At 45.9% G+C, this 25502-nt stretch overlaps 1 protein-coding gene across 11 annotated transcripts in view; it reads right to left on the bottom strand.

Annotated features, from left to right (window-relative positions):
* The window catches only part of SENP6 (SUMO specific peptidase 6), a 373212-nt gene that overhangs the window by 242297 nt on the left and 105413 nt on the right, over nt 1–25502 (bottom strand). For 6 of the 11 annotated variants that reach the window (XM_033935430.1, XM_033935424.1, XM_033935422.1 and 3 more), the window contains 2 exons: nt 6769–6873; nt 4839–4859 (listed from right to left, as the gene is read on the bottom strand). The exons of 3 other annotated variants lie outside the window; for them this stretch is intronic. In XM_033935430.1, the coding sequence (XP_033791321.1) occupies nt 4839–4859; nt 6769–6873 (126 nt within the window). The remainder of the gene's footprint in view (nt 1–4838; nt 4860–6768; nt 6874–25502) is intronic. 2 more of the 11 variants (XM_033935423.1, XM_033935431.1) reach the window with 1 other exon arrangement.

Below are 25502 nucleotides of genomic sequence, written 5' to 3' on the forward strand. Positions count from 1 at the left end.
TCTTATTAAAGAAATGACAACTTTGCATGAGGTAAAATGTGTTATAGTTTATAAATCTTTCCTTAATTGCTTCTGATAATTTCAGCTATACACGGTTGAAAGCAGTGCAACATGCAGAAAGTGAAGTTTAGATAGTTTTTCACTTTCTGCATGTTGCACTGCTTTCAGCTGTGTATAGCTGAAATTATCAGAAGCAATTAAGGAAAGATTTATAAATTATAACGAGTTTTACCTCATGCAAAATTGTGATTTAGATTCTAAAATATCAACTACAAGAGACAAGATTTTGGTGTAGTCCTCTAGGCTTTTATGTAGAGGTGGGAGAATCAATATCCAACTTGTGCCTTAAGTGTCCGGTGGTCGTGTCCGCAACCGCCTTCAGCTCTCACCTCCTCCAGCACCGGACACAACCGCCATCTTACATCAAACAGTCACCACCAGGAGAGGTGCCAAATTTCATGAGAGTTCATGAGATTACGTACACATGCACAAGCTGCACTGCCTCCAATGGTTACCTTACGTTCTGGAACATTGCCCGCCTCACTGCTGTAACCTCACGCAAGCACTTTCCTGTGTCTATATGCGATTGTCCTCTCCACTCCACCTCACAATCGCATACATATGCAGGAAAGCGCTTGCGTTAGGTTACAGCAGTGAGATGAGCGATGTTCCAGAACAATGGTGACATACCGAGGGCCTCAACATAGTACCTGGCGGGCCGCATGTGGCCCCCGGGCCACGAGTTTGAGACCACTGTATTAGATGCACAGTGAGAAGAATAAAGTGCAACCAGAGACTGATGAAATTACCAAACAAAGATAGGAAAAATTATTTTATTTTCAATTTAGTGGTCAAAATGTGTCCGTTTTGAAAATTTATATCTGCTGTCTATATTCTGCACTATGGCCCCCTTTTACTAAACCGCAATAGCATTTTTTAGCGCAGGGAGCCTATGAGCAACGCAACGCAGGGCATTCAGCACAGCTCCCTTCGCTAAAAACCTCTATTGCAGTTTAGTAAAAAGGGAGGGGGTATATTTGTCTATTTTTGTATAGTTGTTACTGAGGTGACATTGCATACAGTCATCTGCTTTGACCTCTTTGAAAACCCGCGGAATATAAATGATAATTAACATTTTCGCTGCGTACAGTGTGCTTTGTGTTTTTTTAAATTTTATTGTTGGTAGATCATTTTGACTTGGCCACGAAGATAAGGGGGAGGGAAGGAGGGGAGCTGCTGAAAGACATCTAGTAATCCTTGCAGGCTTGACTGAGCAGAGAATTATTTTTGTAAAATCATGTTTTGTTATGTGACTGGCATTATTTAAGACTTTAATTTCTATGAATGAATAGAATGAAAACAATATAAAATTGCTTGCTTGTTTTTATGTGTGTGCGCTGAAGGGAAGTGGAGAGAGAGTGGGCTGAGGACGCTGAAGGAAGAGAGAGTGGGGAGAAGATGCTGATTTATAAATTGACAATTGTACAGAATATTGTTTCTTTTTATACTTTAATATAAGTTCAGTATAAAATTATTTGAGGCTTGTGTGGATGGGATCAGATGGTGTGCGGGGACGGGGACCGAGCTCGCGGGGACGGGAAAGGAGACAAATTTTTTCCCCGTGTCATTCTCTAGGCTCTGCCACGAATCAATTTCGACTGCGTGCGGGCGAGCGGGGTGTCAGTCATGTTGACATAGCACAAGCGGGCGCGGGGTATGGCTCTCAAAAGAAATCTTAATCGTTGTACTGCTGATCTTTGGCTCTTTTGACTAATGAGTTTGCCTACCACTGCCCTAGCCGCATTGACAGAGATGAATATTTATTTATTTATTTATACTGAACTAAAACAGAAACGTATATCTAAAAGTATAAATTTAAAAATAAAAGATTTTTGAGACCAATGACGATCTTGGTGCAATTTTGCTGTGTGTGAGTCAAGTACACACAGTAGCACTGCCAAGGTCTATGACTAATCCTCTTAAGGTGCTGTGATATGAAGAATAACTTAGTCTGGACTGGTCTAGCAGGATGAAGAGGAAGCAGCCAATTTTATATGCAAAGATTTGGCCACTAACCTGACATAATAATTTAGAATCAATACTGAGAGAAATCTTCCCATAAGCAGTAGGCATTGGGAACGGCAATGAGTGAATAGAGACAAAAATGGCGTCCCAGCACCAGAAGTGGATAGAGATAAAAATGGCATCCTAGCACCAGAAAAGCATCGGAAGATAAGTAACACACTCCTGCATATACTACTTCATACAGTTTTGTGAAAGTTATTCAGAGACTGCAAGTATAGCAATGATTGCTTTAAAAGCAGAGGCATGAAGGGTGGGCACTATAATAAAGTAGGTTTTTCAGCCAGTGGTTTCCCTTTCTAGCACTGCCTGCAAGACTAGTTCTGGCAGCGTGCAGGGATCCGATGCTTTTCTTCCTGTTAAAAGTGTTAATGGAAGCTATTTCTATGGAATGGACAATTATTTAAATCAAAGTATTTTTATTGCAACACAATTTTGACAGATTTATTATGGTAGTAGAGAGAAATCCTCCCCCTGCTTAAGAATCAATGTGATAAGAGCTGTATTCATTTACAATGGAAAGAACCTTGCTTGACCATTTTTACATACTTCTGACAGAGAAGTTTACAACCATTTTGAAGATAATCTAGTACAAAAATAAAAAAAAGTTTTCACCAAGCCATCAGGCCCTGTCACACTATGAATTCTGGAGGTATATGAATGAACAGTTGTACTTCCTAAACCAGTGGTCCTCAAACTCAAACCCTTTGCAGGGCCACATTTTGGATTTGTAGGTACTTGGAGGGCCTCAGAAAGAATATTTAATGTCTTATTAAAGAAATGACAATTTTGCATGAGGTAAAACTCTTTATACAGTATAATCGCATTATAACAGACTTTAAAGGACCTGGAAAAACAGTCCGTTATATCCAGAGTTGCGTTTAAAAAAAATGTATTTATGTCAACTTGAAACAACGTTCAAACAATGAACAACAGTCACTGCACAACCATATCAGCAACATCAAGAACAAAACTCAGCAAAAAATTGGAATGGCATGAAACGATTGCAAAACCAGAACACTAAAAGATGTTCTAAAGCATTATGTCGTACTGTACTGGAAAGAAAAATACTCTGTCATTTTCTTCTAGGCTGCATTTTGATACTATATCACCAGCATGCCATGCGCCTTGTAGGCAGAGCCTGCATGTCCATTATAGCCGAACAAAACTACAGCTAAATACGGCTCTGGGGACCAAATTGGTTGTCTGTTATATCCGAAAGTCTGTTATATGTGAGTCCGCTATATGCAATGATTTTCTGTATGTTTATAAAGGCACACGGCCAGGACCAGCGGACCTCATCCACTATAAGCAATGTTCCGTTATAAGCGAGTCTGTTATAACAAGATTATACTGTAATTTATAAATCTTTCCTTTTGGCTAAGTCTTAATAATAATATTGTAATTTATAGATAAATAGACATATAATCAAGAAACTGTTTTATTTTACTTTTGTGATTATGATAAACATACCGAGGGCCTCAAAATAGTACCTGGCGGGCCACATGTGGCTCCCAGGCCGCAAGCTTGACAACGCTGTCCTAAACCATGATAGGAGAATTCAAAAGACTTAAATGTGCAGTAAATTTCCACAAACCAGTGAGATTATACTCCTCTGGCCAGAGTAGAATGGAGAAAAAGTCACAGAATACTTCAGACAGCTAATTTGTTGATGAGTATACAAAAGTAATAGTGGTGATACTATGATACAACTTTCAGCTTAAAGCTGCTGGTTTCAATCCTTTCGAGTGGTATTACTCATGGGCCACAAATACTGAGAGTTATTCAGAGTAGTGAGGACACAGAAGGATTGCGAAGACTTACAACGAGACACACACACTTGAGGAATGGGCCGTGAAATGGCAAATGAGGTTCAACGTGTATAAGTGCAAGGTGATGCACGTCAGTAACAAAAATCATATGCACAAATACAGGATGTCCGATGCTATACTTGGAGAGAGCCCCAGGAAAGAGACTTGGGAGTACTTGTAGACAAGTCAATGAAACTGTCCACGCAATGTGCGGCGGTGGCGAAAAGGGCAAGCAGAATGCTAGGAATGATTAAGAAGGGGATCACAAACAGATCTGAAAAGGTTATCATGCCGTTGTACTGGGCCATGGTACGCCCCCACCTGAAATACAGCATCCAACACTGGTCGCTGTACATGAAAAAGGACATAGTACTTCTTGAAAGGGTCCAGAGAAGAGCGACAAAAATGGTTAAGGGACTGGAGGAGTTGCCATACAATGAGAGGCTAGATAAACTGGGCCTCTTCTCCCTTGAAAAGAGGAGACAGAGAGGACATGATCAAAACATTCAAGATATTGAAGGGAATTAACTTAGTAGAGAGAGATTGTTCACCCTCTCCAAGGTGAAGAGAATGAAAGGGCACTCGCTAAAGTTAAAAGGGAATAGATTCTGTACAAACGTAAGGAAGTTCTTCTTCACCCAGAGAGTGGTAGAAATCTGGAACGCTCTTCCAGAGGCTGTTATAGGGGAAAGCACCCTTAAGGGATTCAAGAAAAGGTTGGATAAGCTCCTGTTAGAACAGAACATATGCAGGTAAAGCTAGACTCAAATAGGGCACTGGTCTTTGACCTAAGGGCCACCGCGTGTTCTTATAGAGCTGTGTGATTACACTTCAAAGTATTTCTGACATCATAAATAAGCACACACAAAGCTGATTTTAGACATTTTAACAAAATAAACATTTTCAAATTAAACTCATGCTTTGTTTTATCAAGAAACATCTTACCTTTCTTTTCGGTCCAGATTGCTTAAAATATGAAAGAGAAAAAGATAAGATGCAAACCCCCTATATTTGTGCACACTATTATCCAATATAATTGTTTTTGTCAAATTGTGAATTTCAACTATACAATATTCAAAAATCTAAATGTAGTGGCTGGTTTCATAACTCAATTATTGATTGATTTGGGTTTTTTGTGCTCATAACCGGTAAGATATGAAGTCAATTGTTAATACAGGTTCTCTTAGCAAAAGCCATGGCAGGACTGACACACAGCTGCACCTAGAAACTAAGGAATAAAATTTAATTAATATTTCAATATAAAATGTGTTTGTCCTCATGACTTGCTATCCAGGATATTTTGAAAACAAGAGAAAACTACAAAAATTACTTCTCTGTGGAAGAGATGGCCTGAATAAAAATTATGAAGAGGTTATTAAGAAATTTGTTAATTGTTTGAATTCCTTTGACAGTGTGCTCAAAGCAAAACCTTGGCTCTGATTTACTAAAGATAGCTGTTGGCAATTCTCTGCCCGATTCTGAAACAGCAATTGAGTCACTATCTTGTTTGCATGCAAATGATTTGCAAGGATTTGCATTGTTTTGGCCAATCAGACTCATCCCTAAGGAAGTCCCTGATTGGCTCAGGTACCTCAAGCCCATCCCCAAGGGAGGAGCCTGAGGCACATGAGACAATCAGGGCCTTAGGCCCCTCCCCGTGTATCACATGATACACCAGGGCGGGGTCTAAGGCCCGCATTGCATCAGAGGAGGCTGATGCAGGAGGGACTGAGCACTCCTCCTGCTCCCAACTTTAAGGCATGGGAAGGAGGAGGGGGTGTCCGCCTTCCGGTGGCAGGAATAGGCATCCCTACTGCTGTTTGTTTGGGGGAAGGAGAGGGGTCGATGACAGGAGGGAGTGGGCATCCCTCCTGCCATATTTTTAAGCGTGGGTGTTCGTCAGGTGGGTGTTCGGCTCGCCGCGGGTGGGCAGGGAGGAGGGGGCCGATGGCAGGACAGACTGGGCTTCCCTCCTGCCATATTTTTCTGCGCGGTGAGAGGAAGCGGGCACCCTTCCTGCCATTTGTGGGTCGTCAGGGAGGGGGCGTGTTTGTTGGGGGGGCAGTTTTTTGACAGGTCTGCCTGTTTTTTATTCATTTTTTTTATGGGGCAGATATTTTGTGTGTGTAATCCATGGAAAAAAAATGAATTTTAAAAAAAAAAAACCCGGCAGACCTGTCAAAAAAAACGGCAGACTTGTCGGTAACACAATAGTCGATGGGTCTACAGCAGTCAGGTTTCAGGATAGTAAACCCTGATGCAAAATAGCCAAGCAAATGTTAAATGAATTAATCACTTGGCTATTTTGCATGTGGTTTTACTCATTTGCATGGGTCGGGTCAGAAAATACGCAGTAGGCCATTTAGTGAATCAGGTGGGTAGCAGTGATTGTCGCTAAACCTGTGAAAACAGGTTTAGCGACGATCGCTGACTTTACTGAATTGGGGCTCTTGTTAGGAAAGTTGCTTGTCTTCAAACAAACTGTTGCTACTTTTAATAAGGTCCAGTGCTTGTTCATCTCAAAATTCAATCAATACATAGGAAAGTCTTCTTTCTATTGCCTTATTTTAAATTTCATTAAATATTTTAACCAGTTATTACTAATACCTTATTCAAGTGAGAGATGGCTCCCTCTGCTTTAACAACCTTCTTGAAGCAATGATAACAGTATAAATTTCAGAGGTCTCTTTCAATGAAAGCATCATTTTCAGGAAAAAAATTAAAATACTGTTGACACCGGTAGAACTAGTACTAGAATTAGCCAAGATCATCATAAAAAAATATTTACCATAATGAAGAAAAACAGATCAATCAGATTTAAGAAAACAGACATCTGGTGATTAAAAAAACCATAGAAAACACAAGGAAGATTTACCTCTGAGCAGCTGTTTTCACCAAAGATATCTGTGTATTAGCATGGTGGAAGTGTCGACCATGCACCACAGTTCCAGAAGACATGGATATATTTTGAGCATTTTCACTGTGAAATAATTATAGAAAAATATGAAATAAATCCATGTTTAGTATTATGCATTTGGTAACTTAATTACCAGGGTAGAAAAAGAGATTATGTCCTTACTATGATAATATCTTTTCCAGTAGACAGTTGTGTCATTCTAGACAAGCAGATTCTCTCTCCATGGCTGTGAGACATATGCAGAAGGAATCCATTCTGGATTTTTTTCTGGTCCTTCCTATTTCTCTGAGAGCTCTACTGCCACCTGCAGTTAATACCCAAGCACTGAAGAGCTCCTTGGATACAATGGGAAGTAGGGACAAAAAAGCACAGTTACTTACCGTAACAGGTGTTATCCAGGGACAGCAGGCATATATTCTCACATGTGGGTGACGTCATCTACGGAGCCCCAGCGCGGACAGCTTTTCAAGCAAACTTGATTGACGTTTCAAGTTTGCTACACTGCACCACGCATGTGCATGCCTTCTTGCCCACTAGAGGGCGCATCCCCACCTCGTGGTCCTCAGTTCCATAACTAGCAAAGAAGCCATCCCCGGGGAGGTGGGCGGGTTGTGAGAATATATGCCTGCTGTCTCTGGATAACACCTGTTACGGTAAGTAACTGTGCTTTATCCCAGGACAAGCAGGCATGATATTCTCACATGTGGGTGACCTCCAAGCCAACCAAAAAAGGGCAGGTGGGAGGGTGGCAATTTAGGAAAACAGGTTACGTAACACCGACTGGACAAACCGGCCGTCGCTTCTGGACAAAGTGTCCAGACAGTAGTGGGAGGTGAACGTATGAACCGAAGACCAAGTGGCAGCCTTGCATATGTCCTCCACAGGAGTAGACCGGAGGAAAGCAACAGAAGCTGCCATAGCCCGGACCTTATGCCCCATGACTCGACCATGGAGCGGAAGACCAGCCTGAGCGTAGCAAAAAGAAATACAAGCAGCCAACCAGTTGGACAAGGTGCGCTTGGAAACAGGATGTCCCAATCGATTAGGATCAAAGGACAAAAACAACTGAGGAACCTTCCGATGAGACTTGGTACGTTGGAGATAAAATGCCAACGCCCTCTTACAGTCAAGCGTGTGAAGTGCGGCCTCACCAGGATGAGAGTGGGGCTTCGGGAAGAACACCGGAAGAACAATGGACTGATTGAGGTGGAAATCAGACACAACCTTAGGCAAAAATTTTGGATGGGTGCGAAGAACCACCTTGTCATGATGAAACACCGTAAAAGGTGGATCCGCAACCAAAGCCTGCAGCTCACTAATCCGACGAGCGGACATGAGCGCAATCAAAAAGACCACCTTCCAAGTGAGAAACTTAAGAAGAGATTTGTCGATAGGCTCAAAAGGAGGCTTCATCAGTTGAGCTAGGACTACATTAAGATCTCAAACAATAGGAGGAGGTTTCAGAGGAGGATGAACATTCACGAGACCCTTCATGAAACGCGCAACCAGAGGATGAAGAGAAAGAGATCGACCCTCTAGAGGGCGATGGAAGGCCGCAATGGCACTGAGATGCACCCGAATGGAAGTCGTCTTCAGTCCAGACTTAGACAGATGCAACAAATATTCCAGCACCGAAGACACTGGGACCGAACTCGGGTCCAAACGGTTCGAGGAACACCAAGATGAAAATCTGGTCCACTTCTGGGAATAGCAAAGCCTAGTCGAGACCTTACGCGAGGCCTCCAGAACCTCCCTCACAGACTGAGAAAGAGGAATCGAAGTCAAAGGGGAAGGAACCAAGCGGTCAGATGTAAAGACTGAAGATTGGGATGCAACAGCGAACCCCGACTCTGAGACAGCAGAGAGGGAAAAACAGGCAGAAACAGAGGCTCCCTGACACTGAGTTGAAGGAGTAGGGAGAACCAATGTTGACGAGGCCAATGAGGCGCAATGAGAATCATAGTGGCTCTGGTCGATTTGAGATGCACCAGCGTCCTCAAGATCAGAGGAAAAGGAGGAAACGCATAAAGGAACCTCCCTTCCCAGTCGAGAAGAAAGGCATCTGCCTCAAGATGGTCCGGGGAGTACATCCGCGAACAATAAAGAGGCAGTTTGCGGGTCTCCGGTGAGGCAAACAGATCCACCTGAGGCGTCCTCCAGCGGTCGAAGACCTCGCGCAGAACTCAGGAGTTCAACGACCACTCGTGCGGCTGGAGAAGACGACTGAGTTTGTCCGCTAGGCAATTCTTTTCTCCCTGGATGTAAACCGCACGTAGGAAGATGTTCTGGGAAACCGCCCATTCCCAAAGGCGCAGGGCTTCCTGGCACAGGGGCCAAGAACCCGTTCCCCCTTGTTTGTTCACATAATACATTGCCACCTGGTTGTCCGTTCGCACGAGGACTACCTGATCGTGGAGCAGGTGGCAGAACGCTCGAGCCGCCAGAAAAATGGCACGAAGCTCCAACACATTGATGTGACAAAGGCGGTCCTCTGCGGACCCTAGACCCTGGGTCCGCAGACCGTCGAGATGAGCCCCCCACGTGTACTCCGAGGAGTCCGTGGTCAAAACCTTGCGGTGCGGAGGAACGAGAAAGAGCAAACCCCCTGAAAGATTGGAAGAGTTTGTCCACCAACGGAGCGAGCGTCTCAAAGAAGGAGTCACCGTTATCGGACAAGAGACTGGATCGCAATCCTGTCGCAACTGAGAGGCCAAGGTCCACTGAGGAAGCCTCAGATGCAACCGGGCGAACGGAGTGACATGGACCGTCGATGCCATGTGGCCCAGAAGCATCATCATGCGCTGAGCCGATACTGCGGGCAGCAGAGAAACCTGGCGACTCAACCGAAGCAGAGCCTCCAACCGAGGAGGAGGGAGGAACGAACGGAGGCGAACCGTGTCCAGCACGGCTCCGATAAACTGAAGGGATTGAGCCGGGCACAACTGAGACTTGGGGAAATTCACTTCGAACTCCAGATGTTGAAGGAAGATGATAGTCTGTCGGGTCGCTGAGATAACCCCCTCCCTGGTTGGGGCCTTGATCAGCCAATCGTCCAGGTAGGGAAAGACCTGTAGCCCCCGAGATCGTAGGGCTGCGGCGACTACCACCATACACTTCGTGAAGACTCGAGGGGATGAAGCCGGTCCGAAGGGGAGGACCCGATATTGGAGGTGCAACTCCCCCACCTGAAACCGTAGGAATTTGCGGAAGGCGGGATGCACCGGAACATGGGTATATGCTTCCTTCAAGTCTAGGGAGCACATCCAGTCCCCTTCCTCCAACAGAGGGTACAAAACCGGAAGCGATAACATACGGAACTTCTCCCGGACCAGGAACTTGTTGAGCTTCCGGAGGTCCAAAATGGGCCGTAAGTCCCCGGTCTTCTTTGGGACCAAAAAGTAACGGGAGTAAAACCCCCACCCCCGTTGGTCGGGGGGTACAGGTTCCACCGCCCGAAGGCTCAACAAGGCCCTGGCTTCCGCGAGGAGAAGAGGAAGCTGGGTCCGGGCGCATGGGCAAGCTCCCGGCGGATGATCCGGCGGCGTAGCTGAGAAATTTAGAGAGTAGCCCTCGGAGATAATCCGGAGCACCCAAGCATCTGATGTGATCCCGGTCCAGGCCAGATAAAAGGCCCGGAGCCGACCCCCGATAGGAAGGGGGTCCGGCGAGAGTGCGGAGGGGGCCCGCCCCCATCCGCACATCACGTCAAAAAGACAGCGCCGGCTTGGACGCCCCCGGCGCCTGAGGTTTTTGTTGGGCTCCTCTCCCCTGTTGCGGCGGGCGCCTCGGCGGGGGCCTAGAGAAGGCCGGTGTGGACTTCTGCGGGTATCTCCTCGGGGGAGGCCGGAATGGTTTCTGCGGCGGGGCCCGAGGTTTGGGACGGACCAAGGAGGCAAGGGAGCACTCCTGTTCCGACAAACGTTTGGTCGCCGCCTCCAGGGACTCATCAAATAATTCTGAGCCAACACAGGGTAGATTGGCCAGACATTCCTGCAAGTTAGGGTCCATATCAAGCGTACGGAGCCATGCCAGCCGACGCATTGCCACTGCAAAGGCGGATACCCTCGAGGCCAATTCAAATGCGTCGTAAACTGCGTGGAACAGGTACAGACGCAATTGAGAGAGGTTGGACATGAACGTGGCAAAACCCTCCTTATGGGAATCCGGCATGACCCCTTGATAGCGAGGCAAGTCTTTCACCATGCTTCGAAGATAGGAGGAAAAAGTAAAGGCATAATTGAGGACCCTGGTAGCCATCAATGAATTGGAATAGAGGCGACGACCAAACTTGTCCAGGGTCCGCCCTTCCCGTCCGGGCGGGACCGCCGCCGAGACCTTGGAGGGCTGCGACTTCTTGAGCGCCGACTCCACGAGCTACGACTGGTGAGACAGTTGTGCTTTCTCGAAGCCCTTACATGGGATGGTCCGGTACTTGGACTCCATCTTAGACGGCACCGCTGTGACTGTAAGAGGGGAGTCCAAATTTCTCAGGAAGGTCTGGTGAAGGACCTTATTGAGAGGCAGACGAGGAGTTTCTCTCAGGGGATTGGGCAAGTCTTGTTCCTCCAAAAACTCCTTCGTATACTGAGACCCAGCAAGTAAGTCCAGGCCCAAAGCACGTGCCATATCCTGCACGAAGTTCGAGAAGGAAGAGGGCCTAGAAGGCGGGGAAGGAGTACGGGAAGTCCTTCCCGCCGAGCAGAAGGGGGAAGCCTCGCGGGAATACCGCGGCTCCCTACCAGACCCCGATCCCCAGGAGGCCACACCGAGCGACCTCGAAGGAGTTGGGGACCACCTATGCCCCGAGGATCCCTTGGGGGAAGTCCCCGGGGTACGAGGCACCGAGGCACGCCCCTTCCGTCTCGGCGAGGAGTCTTGCGAACCCCGTCCAACGGAGGGCCGGAAAAGCCTCGGATTGTCAAGGCGGAGCTCCGAGACACGCAACGTCTCACCTCCGCTCGGCGAGGAGCGACCGTGTCTCCGAGGAGAACCTCGAGAACGCTTGGGCTTCCTTGGCCGGCGCCTCGCCCGAGGCCGACCCGAGGGCGAGGAGCCCCGGGAGGATCTCGAGGAAGAGGACGTGGAAGAGATCCTCCGAACCCGACGCACCTTGTCCCGAGGCCGTACGCTTCTCTCAGGCTGGTCAACCGAGGTCGAGGGCAAGGTCGGGGTCGAGGTTGGAAGCACCCCGGGGGCCGAAGCCGAGGGCACCGAGACCGAGGCCGCTGACGCCGGGGCAGTCGAGGCCGGAGCAGTCGAGGCCAAGGCCTGCTGCAGGTGTTCAAGAGCCCCGGACAGCTCCGAGGTAATGAGGGCTCGGAGCAAGTCCTGGAAGGCCGGAATCCCCATCATGGCCGGTAGGTCTGGGGCCGGGGGGTGCTCCCTGGAGGGCGACCTCGGTCTCGAGTATTCCCTCAGGGCACTAGGCTTCGACACTCGGGGCGGGGCCGAAGACGACCCCCCCCCCCCGTTGTTGAGGAGCCTGAGGATGGCTTCTTCGCTGACCCTGGAGTCGAGGATGGAAGCGAGGACTTACCCGAGGCAGGCTTGGTCGAGGCGGCAGGCTTCGAGGAAGTCGAGGGTCGCGGCGAGGTCGAGGGACCCGAGGCCGAGGTCGAGGCCAAGGCCGACGTCGAGGCCTTCCCCGCCGCGGGGTCCACAGAGAAGAGCTCCGCCATCCGGGCACAGCGTCGGTGGAGCGCTCTGGATTGAAAAGTGGAGCACCTTTCACAGGAGTCAGTAGGGTGCTCCGGACCTAAGCAAAGCAAGCACCACCGGTGCGGATCGGTAATTGACAGCAACCGATCACACCGGGTGCATTTCTTAAAGCCCGTCAAGGGACGGGACATGAAAATGAAAAGGGGCCGGGAACGAACGACGTCCCGCGGCCGCGGCTCCCGGGAGCCCCCGGAGCCGAACGGAAGAAATAAAACCTTTTTTTTTTTTGACGATAAACGACGGACTATGAAGGAAAAACAACAAATAAAGCACAGCTACCGAGCTAAATAACCCAGACGCGGTGTCAGAAGGCAGAAAAATAGGAGCTCAATTTCCACAGGGCTTCTGGCTCCGCGGAAAAAACTGAACTGAGGACCACGAGGTGGGGATGCGCCCTCTAGTGGGCAAGAAGGCATGCACATGCGTGGTGCAGTGTAGCAAACTTGAAACTTCAATCAAGTTTGCTTGAAAAGCTGTCCGCGCTGGGGCTCCGTAGATGACGTCACCCACATGTGAGAATATCATGCCTGCTTGTCCTGGGATAATGGGAAATTTCCCAAATAAATCAACTGTTCTGCTTAAACAAAATAACATTTGAACGCTGAACCACCAAGTTAACAGCCAACAGAAGCATCAAAGGAGCTTGGGTAGTAGCTCTGCAGACGCTAAAACGTATTATACAGAATTCTCCAGGGCCCAAAGGGCTGACTGGCATCTAAGAAATTACTTAAAGAAGCATAAACAAAATGAGACAATAAGCAGGCACAGGAAGGGCGGGAGTCTAGAATGACATACCTATCTACTGGAAAAGATATTATCAAGGTAAGAACAATCTCTTTTTCCAGTTTAATAGGTGTATCATTCTAGACAAGCAGAACGTATCAAAGCAGTCCCAGGAATTTAGGGCGAGCTGACTGCGCCAGTCCAAAATAAAGAGAAACCAAATGCACAGTCCTCTCAAGCCACAACATCCACTCTGTAAAACAGGGGTAGGGAACTCCGGTCCTCGAGGGCCGTAATCCAGTCGGGTTTTCAGGATTGCCCCAATGAATATGCATAAGATCTATTTGCATGCATTGCTTTCAATGCATATTCATTGGGGAAATCCTGAAAACCCGACTGGATTTCGGCCCTCGAGGACCGGAGTTCCCCACCCCTGCTGTAAAACTTTGCAAATGTGTGGAGAGTGGACCAAGTTCCAACTCTACAAATCTCTTCTGGAGTGCGTGCCCTAGCTTCCACCCATGGCGAAGCTACACTTCTAGTCGAATGCTTCCCACAGACAATATAGGCTAAAGAAATGGCCTTACAGATCCATCTAGAGATCATGACCTTGGAAGCGGGCGTGCTCCACTTAGCTGAATGAGTCAGCACAGATGGTCAGAAAGTCTAAACTTGTTGGTGACTTGATAGTGAAGAAGCACTCTTCCCATGTCTGAATTCCTCAATATGCAGTCCTTTTTCCTACGTTAGAAGACAGGCAAACGTACCTCCTGATTAACATGAAATGGAGAAACCACCTTTGGTAGAAAAGAAGGAACAATGCAGAGAGAAATCCTAGTCTCCGAAATTCTAAGGGAAGGCTCTACAAGAAAGAGCCTGCAGCTCCAAGACTCGCCTTGCCAAAAGGAACGCTTCTTCCAGAGGCTCGAATGGAACCTTGGAGAGATCTTTGAGAACCACATTAGGCTTGATCGATAGTTTAATACAGAGAGCACTCTTCAGAAATCTAGCAATGTCAGGATGAGACACTAGCGTAGGTCTACAGTCCCAAGCTCTGAAACAAGAGAGTCCAGCAACTTGGAACTGAAGTGAAGCCATGGTGAGGCCCTTGTCAAGGCCCGCTTGGAGAAAAGCAAACACCACCAAAACTGGAGCTGAAAACGGCTCCACACATTCTTGGGTACATCAATGCTGGAAAGTCCTCCACACTTTAACACAGGTAGAAACTGCAGTTGACTTCTTAGACTTGAACAGTCTCCTACAACTCCCTGGTCTCTACTGACCCCAACCCTACCTTACCTGTCTCCACCCCCATTCCAGCCGACAGATCCTGGACCGTCTTCGAACTCGTTTCCGAATTGCAAGTCTCCAAACTTTGCCTCAAACTAAAAACTTGCAAGTGCACCTTGGACCCTTTCCCCTCCTACCTATTCGAGAACACCTCTACACAGGCCATCGCCTCCCTCACCGAACTTATAAACTCAGCCCTAACATTGGGCCTCTTCTCCCCCGACATGGGACATATTTCATTGGCCCCTCTATTGAAAAAGGCCGACCTTGACTCCTCCATACCATCAAACTACCGCCCAATAGCAAATATCCCCCTCCTAACCAAGTTATTAGAATCCATCATATCCACTCAACTTTCATCCTACCTAGAAAGATTCTCTATCCTCCTACCCCACCAATTCGGCTTCAGACCCAACTTCAGCACCGAATCCCTTCTGGCCTCACTAATCTCTAAGGTGCAACAACTCCATTCTCGCAACAAATTTGCTGTTTTCCTACAATTCGACCTATCCGCAGCTTTCGACGTCGTCCATCAGGATATCCTTATCTTCCAACTCTCCGAAATAGGCATAAGCTCCATAGTCCTAGATTGGTTCTCGAAATTCCTACGCTTCCGCTCCTACACCGTTAACTTAAACGGTACTTCATCCCCCCCCTGGAAACCGAAATGTGAAGTCCCACAAGGCTCCCCCCTCTCTCCTATCCTTTTCAACATCTACATGTCCTCTCTGAAACTCCTTCATCTATCCCCCTTAGAAACTCTCTACACCTACGCCGATGACATCCTCATCCTCCTTGAGACCAACTTGAACCTCTCTAACCTCGCTGAGAATATATCCACTTGTATTACGAATCTCCAATCCTGGGCCCAATCTGTACAAATGAAACTGAATGAGTCCAAAACAAAACTACTTTGGCTCGGCCCAACATTAGATAATTTACCCACCTCCATCCCATTACCTTCTGGACCCACTCTTGAGCTTGAGTTTTCAATCAAAGTCCTAGGCATCGTCATAGACTCCTCTCTCTCCTTCGACGATCACCTCAACTCTTTGATAAAAAAATGCTTCTTTTGCCTTCATATGTTGAGGAAGGCGAGATCCTGCTTTCATCATTCTCACTTTACCGTCCTCGTTCAATCTACTATCCTCTCTAGACCGGATTACTGCAATTCCATCTATATAAGCCTTACTAAGAAAAACCTCCATAGACTTCAGCTAATTCAGAACGCCGTGGCTAAGCTTATTTTCGCAAAAGGCAAGTTCGATCATGTCTCCCCACTCTTCTCCAAGCTTCACTGTCTCCCAGTATACTCCAGAGTCCTCTTTAAATGTGCCTGCTTAGCCTTCAAGATCCTACATGGCATCCTTCCTCCCGTTATCCCACTCTTTTGGAATTACTTAAAACCACACTCCACCAGACCCTCCAAAAACTGAAACTATCATTCCCCTCTATAAAAGGTATATCCCGCGCAGGAAAACTTGGAACATCTCTCCCCTTTAGAACCACAGAACTCTGGAACAACCTCTCATCCCCACTCAGAAACTCAAGCTCCTTCCAATCCTTCCGCAAACACTTGAAAACGTGGCTCTTTGCAAAAATCTAATCACCTCCCATTCGCCAGTATTCTGTCCTTCTCTTTCCTCTTAGTCCCTCTCCTTTATCCCTTATTGTAGTTCCTTTCCTCTTAACTCTGTAAACCGTGCCGAGCTCAGCGCTTGCGGAGATGGCGTGGTATACAAACCTAAGGTTTAGTTTAGTTTAGTCTGAATATTCTCTGTGCTCTAACACTTCGTGCTCAATAGCCATGCCATAAGAGCAAAGCGATCCGGATCCTCCATGTAAACCAGACCCTGTAAAAGCAGGTCTGGAAGCACCTGCAACCAGTGGCCATGGCCTGTGCGAAGACGCATCGGATTTGCGTACCAAGGCCTGCAAGGCCAATCTGGAGCCACCAGAATGACTCTTCCCTGTTGAGCTGCAATCCATTGAGCAACTCGGCCTATCATGGGCCAGGGCAGATGTCCTAAGGCCACGGCTGGACTAGTGCATCTAGCCCCCCCACTTCTGGGTTCAAATCTGTGGCTGAAGAATTGGACTGCCTTCTTGTTTTTCGCCATCACTATGAAGTCAAATTGGGGATGACCTCAGCGCTGGACAATGGACTGAAATGTTGCCATCAACCGTGTCCATTCATCTGGATCCAAGATCTTCTGCTGAGGAAGTCTGCCTGAACATTATCCACACTCATGACATGCACTGCCATCAGCAGTCACATTGTTGGAGAAGACTGACCGCTTCACCCTCCAGTCTTCTGCAATTTTTACAGAGCCGTGGATGACATGTAGTTCCAGCTTGTTGATTGACCACCTTTTCTGAGAGGGTGTTCAACGTCCCTGAAGTGGACATCGATTGCAATGGGCTCCCCAGCCCAGGAGACTGGCATCTGTCATGACAACTACTCATGAATCAATCTGCAGAGGCAAGCCCCCCTTAAAGGGACTGAGGACGAAGCCACCCATCCATACTGGCACGAAACTCCAACGTACATGATAGAGTCTTCTGTAAAGCATCCATCTGAGACCAGTGGGAAAATAATGCCGTCTGGAGAGCACACATGTGGGTTCTCGTTCAGGGCACTACATTTATCATAGCCACCATGGTTCCAAGCCCCCCAAATAGAAATGACTGCCCAAATGGGCTAGCTACCTTTTCTGTCACCTTAACATGCAGGGGAGAGGGTAAGCTATCCATGCCACGCGGTGCAAGGACGCTCCTGAGGTGCACATTTTATACAATCTGACATGTATTTGGAGTAGCAGAGTCCAAGGACTCCATCCCAAACAGTTTTGAAGCAAAAAAATGAAGTTTTGAAAGTGCAGGGAACTTTTGAAAAAAGATTGCTATAAATCCAAGATGGCCGCCATCAAGAAATTCACACCTAAAATCATTATTTAAACAAAGTGCAAAAATGGCGATTTTGGGATTTTTGAGGAGGGGGACCCAGAGGCACAAGCAGGGACCCTCAAAACCGTGTATTTCAGAGAATCCTCCCCCCCCCCCTCCGATTCATTTCAGAGGCTATAACACCCTTACTCACTGTGGCCTATTGCTAGCAATATGCTGCAGCCTGCCTCAGCTGGGGAGTGAGAAGAATCACTCAATCTGGAAATGTCTCTCCAACGTTGATCTTCAGGCTACCAGTCAGACATGATGCCTAACTGCACCTCCACCCCCACAGACCAACGGGTGCATGAACAAAGGAAGGAAGTGAAAAAGAAGCCTGCAACCTACGAGACACCACTGAGCCTCCTACGGACATCAAACAACCTGCTATCAAACCCCTGCAAATCAGTAGATGAGAACGAAAAATTGGGACAGCCCTAGCTCCAAAAATACTTGTGTAGGCTGGCTATCAGGTACCACCAGTGATCGGCGTGTCAGCTGCAGACCAGAGTCTGCTTCTTCTCCATGCAGGCAGAGCTGGAATCAAGATGAAAGCTCCAAGCACTAAAATGCCAAATAAAATAAAATTTAAAAAAAAACCCACTAAATAAATAAAAAAAAGAGAGCATAGAACAGAAACACTCCTTCCGGCTTGTGTGTAGAAGGTAAAAACTGCAGATGGCAGTAGAGCTCCCAGAGAAGGAGGAGGGAGACAGAAAAAATCTGGAGTGGATTCCTTCTGCATATGGCTTGCAGCCATGGGTGGATATTCTAGACAAGCGGGTTAACATACCTATTGCATTGGAATACAAGTTGTGAGTTTGATTTCCACTGCAGCTCCTTCTGACTCTAGGCAAGTCACTTAGGGACTGATTCTGCAAAATAGCACCTACATCGGTAGCTGCCTTAAACACCACTGACTGTGTGTTAATTACACTATAGCAGCATTTGCAGAATCAAGAATCTCAAAGAGAGCGAGAACCAGAAGGCCTTGAGCATGCGCAGATGCTCAAAGCCCAGGCAAGAGGCAGGAACTTTTTCACTGGCGCGTCCTGTGGGCTGCGTGCTGGTGCCAGATGGGGTAAGGATGAATGTTCGTCGGGCAGGCGGTGCTGGTTTGCATGGAAGGGGGGAGGGAGTGATGCCGGTTTTCGGGGGTGAAGCAGCACCACTGACCTCAGGGAGAGGGGGTGGGTGGGAACGGGAACGTATCAAGCGAGCTTCCCTTACTTCCTATGGGGCAACTCGTTTTGATATACGAGTAATTTGGTTTACCAGCATGCTTCTGGAACGAATTACGCTCGTAAACCAAGGTTCCACTGTATAAGATAAGGTAAAACCAGGGGACATAATTTGAGGTTGAGGGGTGGTAGATTCAAGAATAATGTTAGGAAATTCTACTTTACGGAGAGGGTAGTGAATGCCTGGAATGCGCTCCTGAGAAAGGTGGTGGAGAGGAAAACGGTGACTGAGTTCAAAGAAGCAAGGGATGAACACAGAGGATCTAGAATCAGAATATAATATAAAATATTGAACTAAGGCCAGTACTGGGCAGACTTGCACGGTCTGTATATGGCCTTTTGGGGGAGAATGGGCTGGAGAGGGCTTCAATGGCTGGGATGGTGTAGATGGGCTGGAGTAGGTTTTGATGGCGATTTCTGCAGTTGGAACCGAAGCACAGTACCGGGTAGAGCTTTGGATTCTTGCCCAGAAATAGCTAGGAAGAAAAAAATTTTAAAAATTAAATTGAATCAAGTTGGGCAGATTAGATGGACCATTCGGGTCTTTATCTGCTGTCATCTACTATGTTACTATGTAGATTACAGAATTATTGACCAGTATTTTACACCTATGGAAGGAGGAATAGACTAAAATGTTGGATTATTTGGCTCCTTTAACCTCTAAATCAGTTCATTATATCCGAAACGCACCTTGGTATGCTACTTATCATGAGCTTAAGCGTGAATGTAGAAAATTGGAACGAAAATGGAAGAAAAGTAAGTTGGAGACAGATAAATTGACTTGGAAAAGAAATATCTCAATCTACAAATTAGAAATAAATAGATCTCAAAAGACTTACTATGGAAATAAAATTGGAAGATCTAAAGACTACAATAAAACCTTATTCAAACTTTAGAGATCCCTTAGCACTATCGATAAGAATAACCATGAGAATAGTGTACCTAATACAAAGGAACTTGCAAAGATTTTTAATGATAAAATTTAAAACATTAGAGCCTTTTTCCCTAAAGTAGAATATGAGGTTTTACTTCCTGATTTGGAAACAAATGCTATCCCAGTGATCAGATATTAGAAAGAATTTGCATATATAACAGAAGACCCGTTAAGGACCTTATGCAAAAGACTAAGTCGGAGTAATTACTTCCTGGATCAATGTCCATCTTATATTTTTCAAGATATTCCATGCCAGGCTATTTCTTGGTTAACTTCACTGATAAATTGTTTTCTAGATTCTGGCTATTTTTCTACATCGATGGGTCAAATAGTTCTTACCCCTTTAATGAAAATTCCAGTCCTAGATCAATTTGTTCCGACAAACTATTGTCCAATCGCTAATATACCTTTATTAACCAAATTAATTGAGTCCATAATATCTAAACAATTATCAAGTTATATAGACAAGTTTTCCCATACTATCTCCATTTCAACATGGCTTTCGCTCCAATTGCACTACAGAATCATTTTGCAATTTTATTACAACTCAATTTTTCAGCAGCCTTTGATGTTGTGAACCATGATATTCTTGTTCAACCATTGTCTTATTTAGGTTTGGAGGGTAACTTCCTCAGCTGGTTCAAAGAACATCTACTAGATGGTCTTCAGACTGTGGGGTCCCTCAAGGTTCACCATTGTCCCCTGTTCTTTTTAATATTTATATACGACTACATTAAATTTATTTACATTAAGCTCTATTGAAACTTCACATATGTCGATGATATTTGAGCAAGTTTTCTGCTAATATTAATTCATGTATTTCCATACTATATTATTGGTTAGTCCAGGTCCAAATGAAAATTAAATACAACAAAAACAAAATTGCTTTGGTTTGGTCAAGAGAATGATACAGCAGACAAATTTTTCCCTGTCCCTACAGGAACTCAATTTCCTTGTCCTGTACTCGTGAGTTTTTGTCACTGTCCATCTCCAATTTACTAATTTCAGCACCAAACTACAGAACCTTCAGGAGGGAAATAAAAACCAGGTTGTTCAAGAAATAAGTCAAGACAAACTCCTGTGATACAACCATCAACCTCACTTCATCACCAGACTCCAAATGTTCCAACCAATAGCTTCCCTGTAATTTTCTGGAAATGATCTAAATCTCTTCCTTTTGTAATCCACTTAGAACTGCAAGGTATTGGCGAAATAAAAGAACTAATGTAATGTCACTGTCCCAGTCCTGTAAGCTCAGCCTTAACCGCACAAATCTCGAACACTTATGATTTTAAAGTGCTTGAGGCTTGTGCAGATGAGGACGGAGCTTGCAGAAATGGTGCATGGACAGGAAAAGAACTCGCAGGCATGGGAAAGGAAAATGAGCTCCCGCAGGGACGGGAAAAATTTGTCCCCATGTCATTCTCTTAAAATATAGTGTCTGAAACAGGATAGGTCTATCTGAGGAGTCTCAGAAAGAGAGAAAATGTGGCACAAAACCAAGGAGGTGAGCGTCCACTCGTGTTGCTGAAGAAATCAGCTGAGGTTGTCGGCAATAGTATTTGTTGCTTTTTCAACATAGACAAGGTTTAGAACTATGTTTCAAGCAATTGAGTAGTTCCAAATCCGCTTGGCCTTCTGACGAAAAAATAGAAAATCTGATAGTCATGCTTGATTATGCAGTAGAACTCAAGTTGATTACTCATGCATACTAAGAGGAGTTGATTAAATATGCTGTGACGAAAAGACTTGAGAGTATTCCAACTCGCTTAAGTCTCAACATATGTAAACAAATGTCTGCCCTTGGTAGAACAGGCTTATGTGTTAATACTGTCCAGGTTAGGTTTGCAAGAATACTTAGAGGAGTATGTGTTCAGAATTGGCCGATCTAGAGGCATCTGAAATAGCAGTCATTTGGAAAGATTGGACGAAGTCAACCCCCACTGAAGAGAGTAAAACAGCAATTAAAGTGGCTGTGAAAAAGGATCAAAAACTGGAGACCATGTAGACACCAGAGGCTACTGGGCAGTTAAAAAATGAAGTCTCGTGAAGAAAGTAATATGGACTGAAACCATGTGATCCAAGAGTTCCATCAGTTGCCTAGCTGAAATAGACAGAAGATGAAAGACTTGACTGGAAAGTTGAAACAGGTGGTCCTGTCGTTACTGAATAGGAAGGCCCTGAGTATAATTCTGTCGAGCAGGCTGTTATGAATTACAGTGGTTGAAAGGTTAAAAGATGCTGGAAACCGATATGTGGAGAGTGATGAGGAAAAAGCAACCGATATGTGGAGAGTGATGAGGAAAAAGCAAATGTGCTAAACAAATACTTCTGTTCTGTGTTCAAGGAAGAAAATCCTGGAGAAAGACCAAGATTGTCTGGCACAGTAACACAAGAAAATGGAGTAGATTCTGTGCTGTTCACGGAGTAATGAACAACTTGAAAAACTGAAGGTGGACAAAGCGATGGGACCGGATGGGAACCATCCCAGGATACTAAGGGAATTCAGAGAGGTTCTGGTGGGTCCTATTAAAGACTTATTCAACAAATCTCTGTAGACGGGAATGGTTCCTGGGGATTGGAGGAGAGCGGATGTGGTCCCTATTCACAAAAGTGGTCACAGAGATGAAGCGGAAAACTATAGGCCGGTAAGTCTCACTTCAGTTGTTGGAAAAATAATGGAAGTGTTGCTGAAAGAAAGGATAGTGAACTTCCTAGAATCTAATGGGTTACAGTATGCGAGGCAACATGGCTTTACAAAAGGTAAATCGTGCCAAATGAACCTGATTGGATTTTTGGATTGGGTGACCAGAGAACTGGATCGAGGACTTATGCTAGATGTAATTTACTTAGATTTTAGCAAAGCCTTTGATATGGTTCCTCATAGGAGGCTCTTGAACAAACTTGAAGGACTGAAGTTAGGACCCAAAGTGGTGAACTGGATTAGAAACTAGCTGTTGGACAGACGCCAGAGGATGGTGGTTAATGGAAGTTGCTCGGAGAAAGGAAAGGTGAGTAGTAGAGTCCCTCAGGGTTCGGTGCTGGGGCCAATCCTGTTCAATATGTTTGTGAGTGACATTGCTGAAGGGTTAGAAGGAAAAGTTTGTCTTTTTGCAGATGATACCAAGATTTATAACAGAGTAGACACCGAGGAAGGAATGGAAAACATGAAAAAGGATCTGCAAAAGTTAGAGAAATGGTCTAATATCTGGCAACTAAATGCAAAGAAATGCAGAGCAATGCATTTGGGGATTAATAATCAGAAAGAACCATATATGCTGGGAGGTGAGAGGCTGATATGCACGGACATGGAGAGGGACCTTGGGGTGATAGTGTTCGAAAATCTAAAGGTGAAAAAACAGTGTGACAAGGCAGTAGCTGTTGCCAGAAGAATGCTGGGCTGTATAAAGAGAGGCATAGCCAGTAGAAGGAAGAAGGTGTTGATGCCCCTGTACAGGTCATTGGTTAGGCCCCACTTGGAGTATTGTGTTCAGTTTTGGAGACTGTATCTGGCGAAGGACATAAAAAGACTTGAAGCGGTCCAGAGGAGGGTGACGAAAATGATAGGAGGTTTGCGCCAGAAGACGTATGAGGAGAGACTGGAAGCCCTGAATATGTATACCCTAGAGCAGGGGTGTCAAACTCAATCGCATAAGGGGCCGAAATCTAAAACATAGGCTAAGTTGCGGGCCAAATTTTTTTATTAAGATAATTAGGGGTACTTTTATTAAGGTACGCTAACCAATTTAACGCGCACTAAATGCGCAACTTAATAAAAGGACCCCTTCGTCTTAGCAGAAGTATAGGGTTACAACCTCTTCAACCCCACACTGGCTCTGTAATGGGCCAAAATTCAAAATAGAAGCCTAAAATAGCCAGGAGGGTGCAGACGACAAAGAGCGGAGACGGCGAAGGCAGAGGAAGGCCCTCGTGAATGCCAAAGCCACAAAAAAGTGGTATACAAGTCTCCATTCTACGTCCCTTTTGATTGTAGCCACAGAAAAGCAGTATATTATATGTGGTTAAGGAGCTGGGAGAAGCAGGGTGCAGGCCACTCATTACTCATATCCAGTATCTCTTTCCCTCCCTCTGTGCATCCAGTTTCCCCCTCTCATCCTCAATCCCCTCACTGGATCTCTCTCTTCCCTCCCCTCCTCAAGTTCAACACCCTCTCCCTCCTTGCTCACCCCATACATCACCTCTCTGCCTCCTTGCATCCCCCCCACACCACCGATTTTAGTGATCTCCCTCTTACCCGGTTTGACGCTCCTGTGCCAGATCCACAAGAAACTATTATGTTGTTGGCATCAGCGTGTTTGTGCTGCTGGTTCCGTATAACCCAGGGTGCAGGCAGCAGGGAGGACCAGATGGACCCAAATGTCGACAGCAGCCAGGAGGACCAGAAAGAGTGCAGGCCGCTGGGAGGGTCAGCTGGCAGAGTGCAGGCAGCCAGCCAGGCAAGTGCAAGCGGACCTGAATGTTGAACGTGAAGAGCGGCGGGAGCACAGAGTTGCACAGCTTAGCAAAATGTGGCGGACTCCCAATGGGCCAGCTTTATTGGAAATTTTAATTTGTCTGGCGGGCCAAATTCTAGTAAACAGCTGGCCAAATTTGGCACACCGGACAGAGTTTGACACGTCTGCCCTAGAGGAAAGGAGTAGATATGATTTAGTCGTTCAAATACTTGAAAGGTATTAACGTAGAACAAAATCTTTTCCAGAGAAAGGAAAATGATAAAACCAGAGGACATAATTTGAGGTTGAGGGGTGGTAGACAACAGCAACGTAAGAAAATTCTACTTTACGGAGAGGGTGGTGGATGCCTGGAATGCGCTCTCGAGAGAAGTGGTGGAGAGGAAAACTGTGAAAGAGTTCTAAAAAGCGTGGAATGAGCACAGAGGATCTAGAATCAGAAAATAATAGTAAATATTGAAGAACTAAGGTCTGTGTCTGTATATGGCTGTTTGGTTGAGGATGGGCTTGGCTGGGATGGTATAGATGGCTGGGAGGGTACAGATGGGTTGGAGTGAGTTTTGACAGAGACTTCAGCAGCTGGAACCCAAGCACAGTACCGGGTAGAGCTTTGGATTCTTGCCCAGAAATAGCTAAGAACAAAAAAAATAAAATAAAATAAATTGAATCAGGTTGGGCAGACTGGATGGACCACTCAGGTCTTTATCTGCCATCATCTACTATGTTACTATGTAAAGCTGAGATGTCAAAAAGTTAACTGCAAACTTGAATGTCTGAAAGCATCCTTGAGGAGAGGCATTCTATAGTTGCCAATCTTCAAGATAGGGAAAAGAAGGCTTGGCTCTAAAGTTACTGCCATCAGAACGCCGCTCAGATGAAGCCTCTTGTAGGAGGTCAAGCTGAAAGGCAGAACTGTGTACTAAAATTGTTGTGGTTCATATGCCAATGCAGTTGTAGGTCCCAAAGATCAGGTGAATGAAGACCGAACATCTAGAACCTCTGATGCTAACAGATAGGATGAGGAAGAGGCAGAGAGAAATATAGTATGCTCATCAAAGGCAAATGAAAAAAGGACTGGGCATATTAGAAGGAGCTAATATGGGAATTTTCAGAGGCGGCTGCTGCTAGATTTTCTGGTTTTGCAGCAAGAGCCCAGTCTTGCCTGTAACTCAAATAGAAAGGAAACTTTTATTTAAAGTATTCAAACTCATTCCATGTTGAAATGTAACATGGCCACCTAGAGATAGAAAGACTCCCAGCAACTAGACGTCTCAGAGCTCATAACATAGCAGACGCTATAGATAAGCAGCAGAGGTCAACCTTAATATGCAAATTCCAGTCTATGAATTTGATACTACAGAAAGGTGC

This window comes from Geotrypetes seraphini, chromosome 3, assembly GCF_902459505.1.
Source record: "Geotrypetes seraphini chromosome 3, aGeoSer1.1, whole genome shotgun sequence".
Taxonomy (NCBI): domain Eukaryota; kingdom Metazoa; phylum Chordata; class Amphibia; order Gymnophiona; family Dermophiidae; genus Geotrypetes; species Geotrypetes seraphini.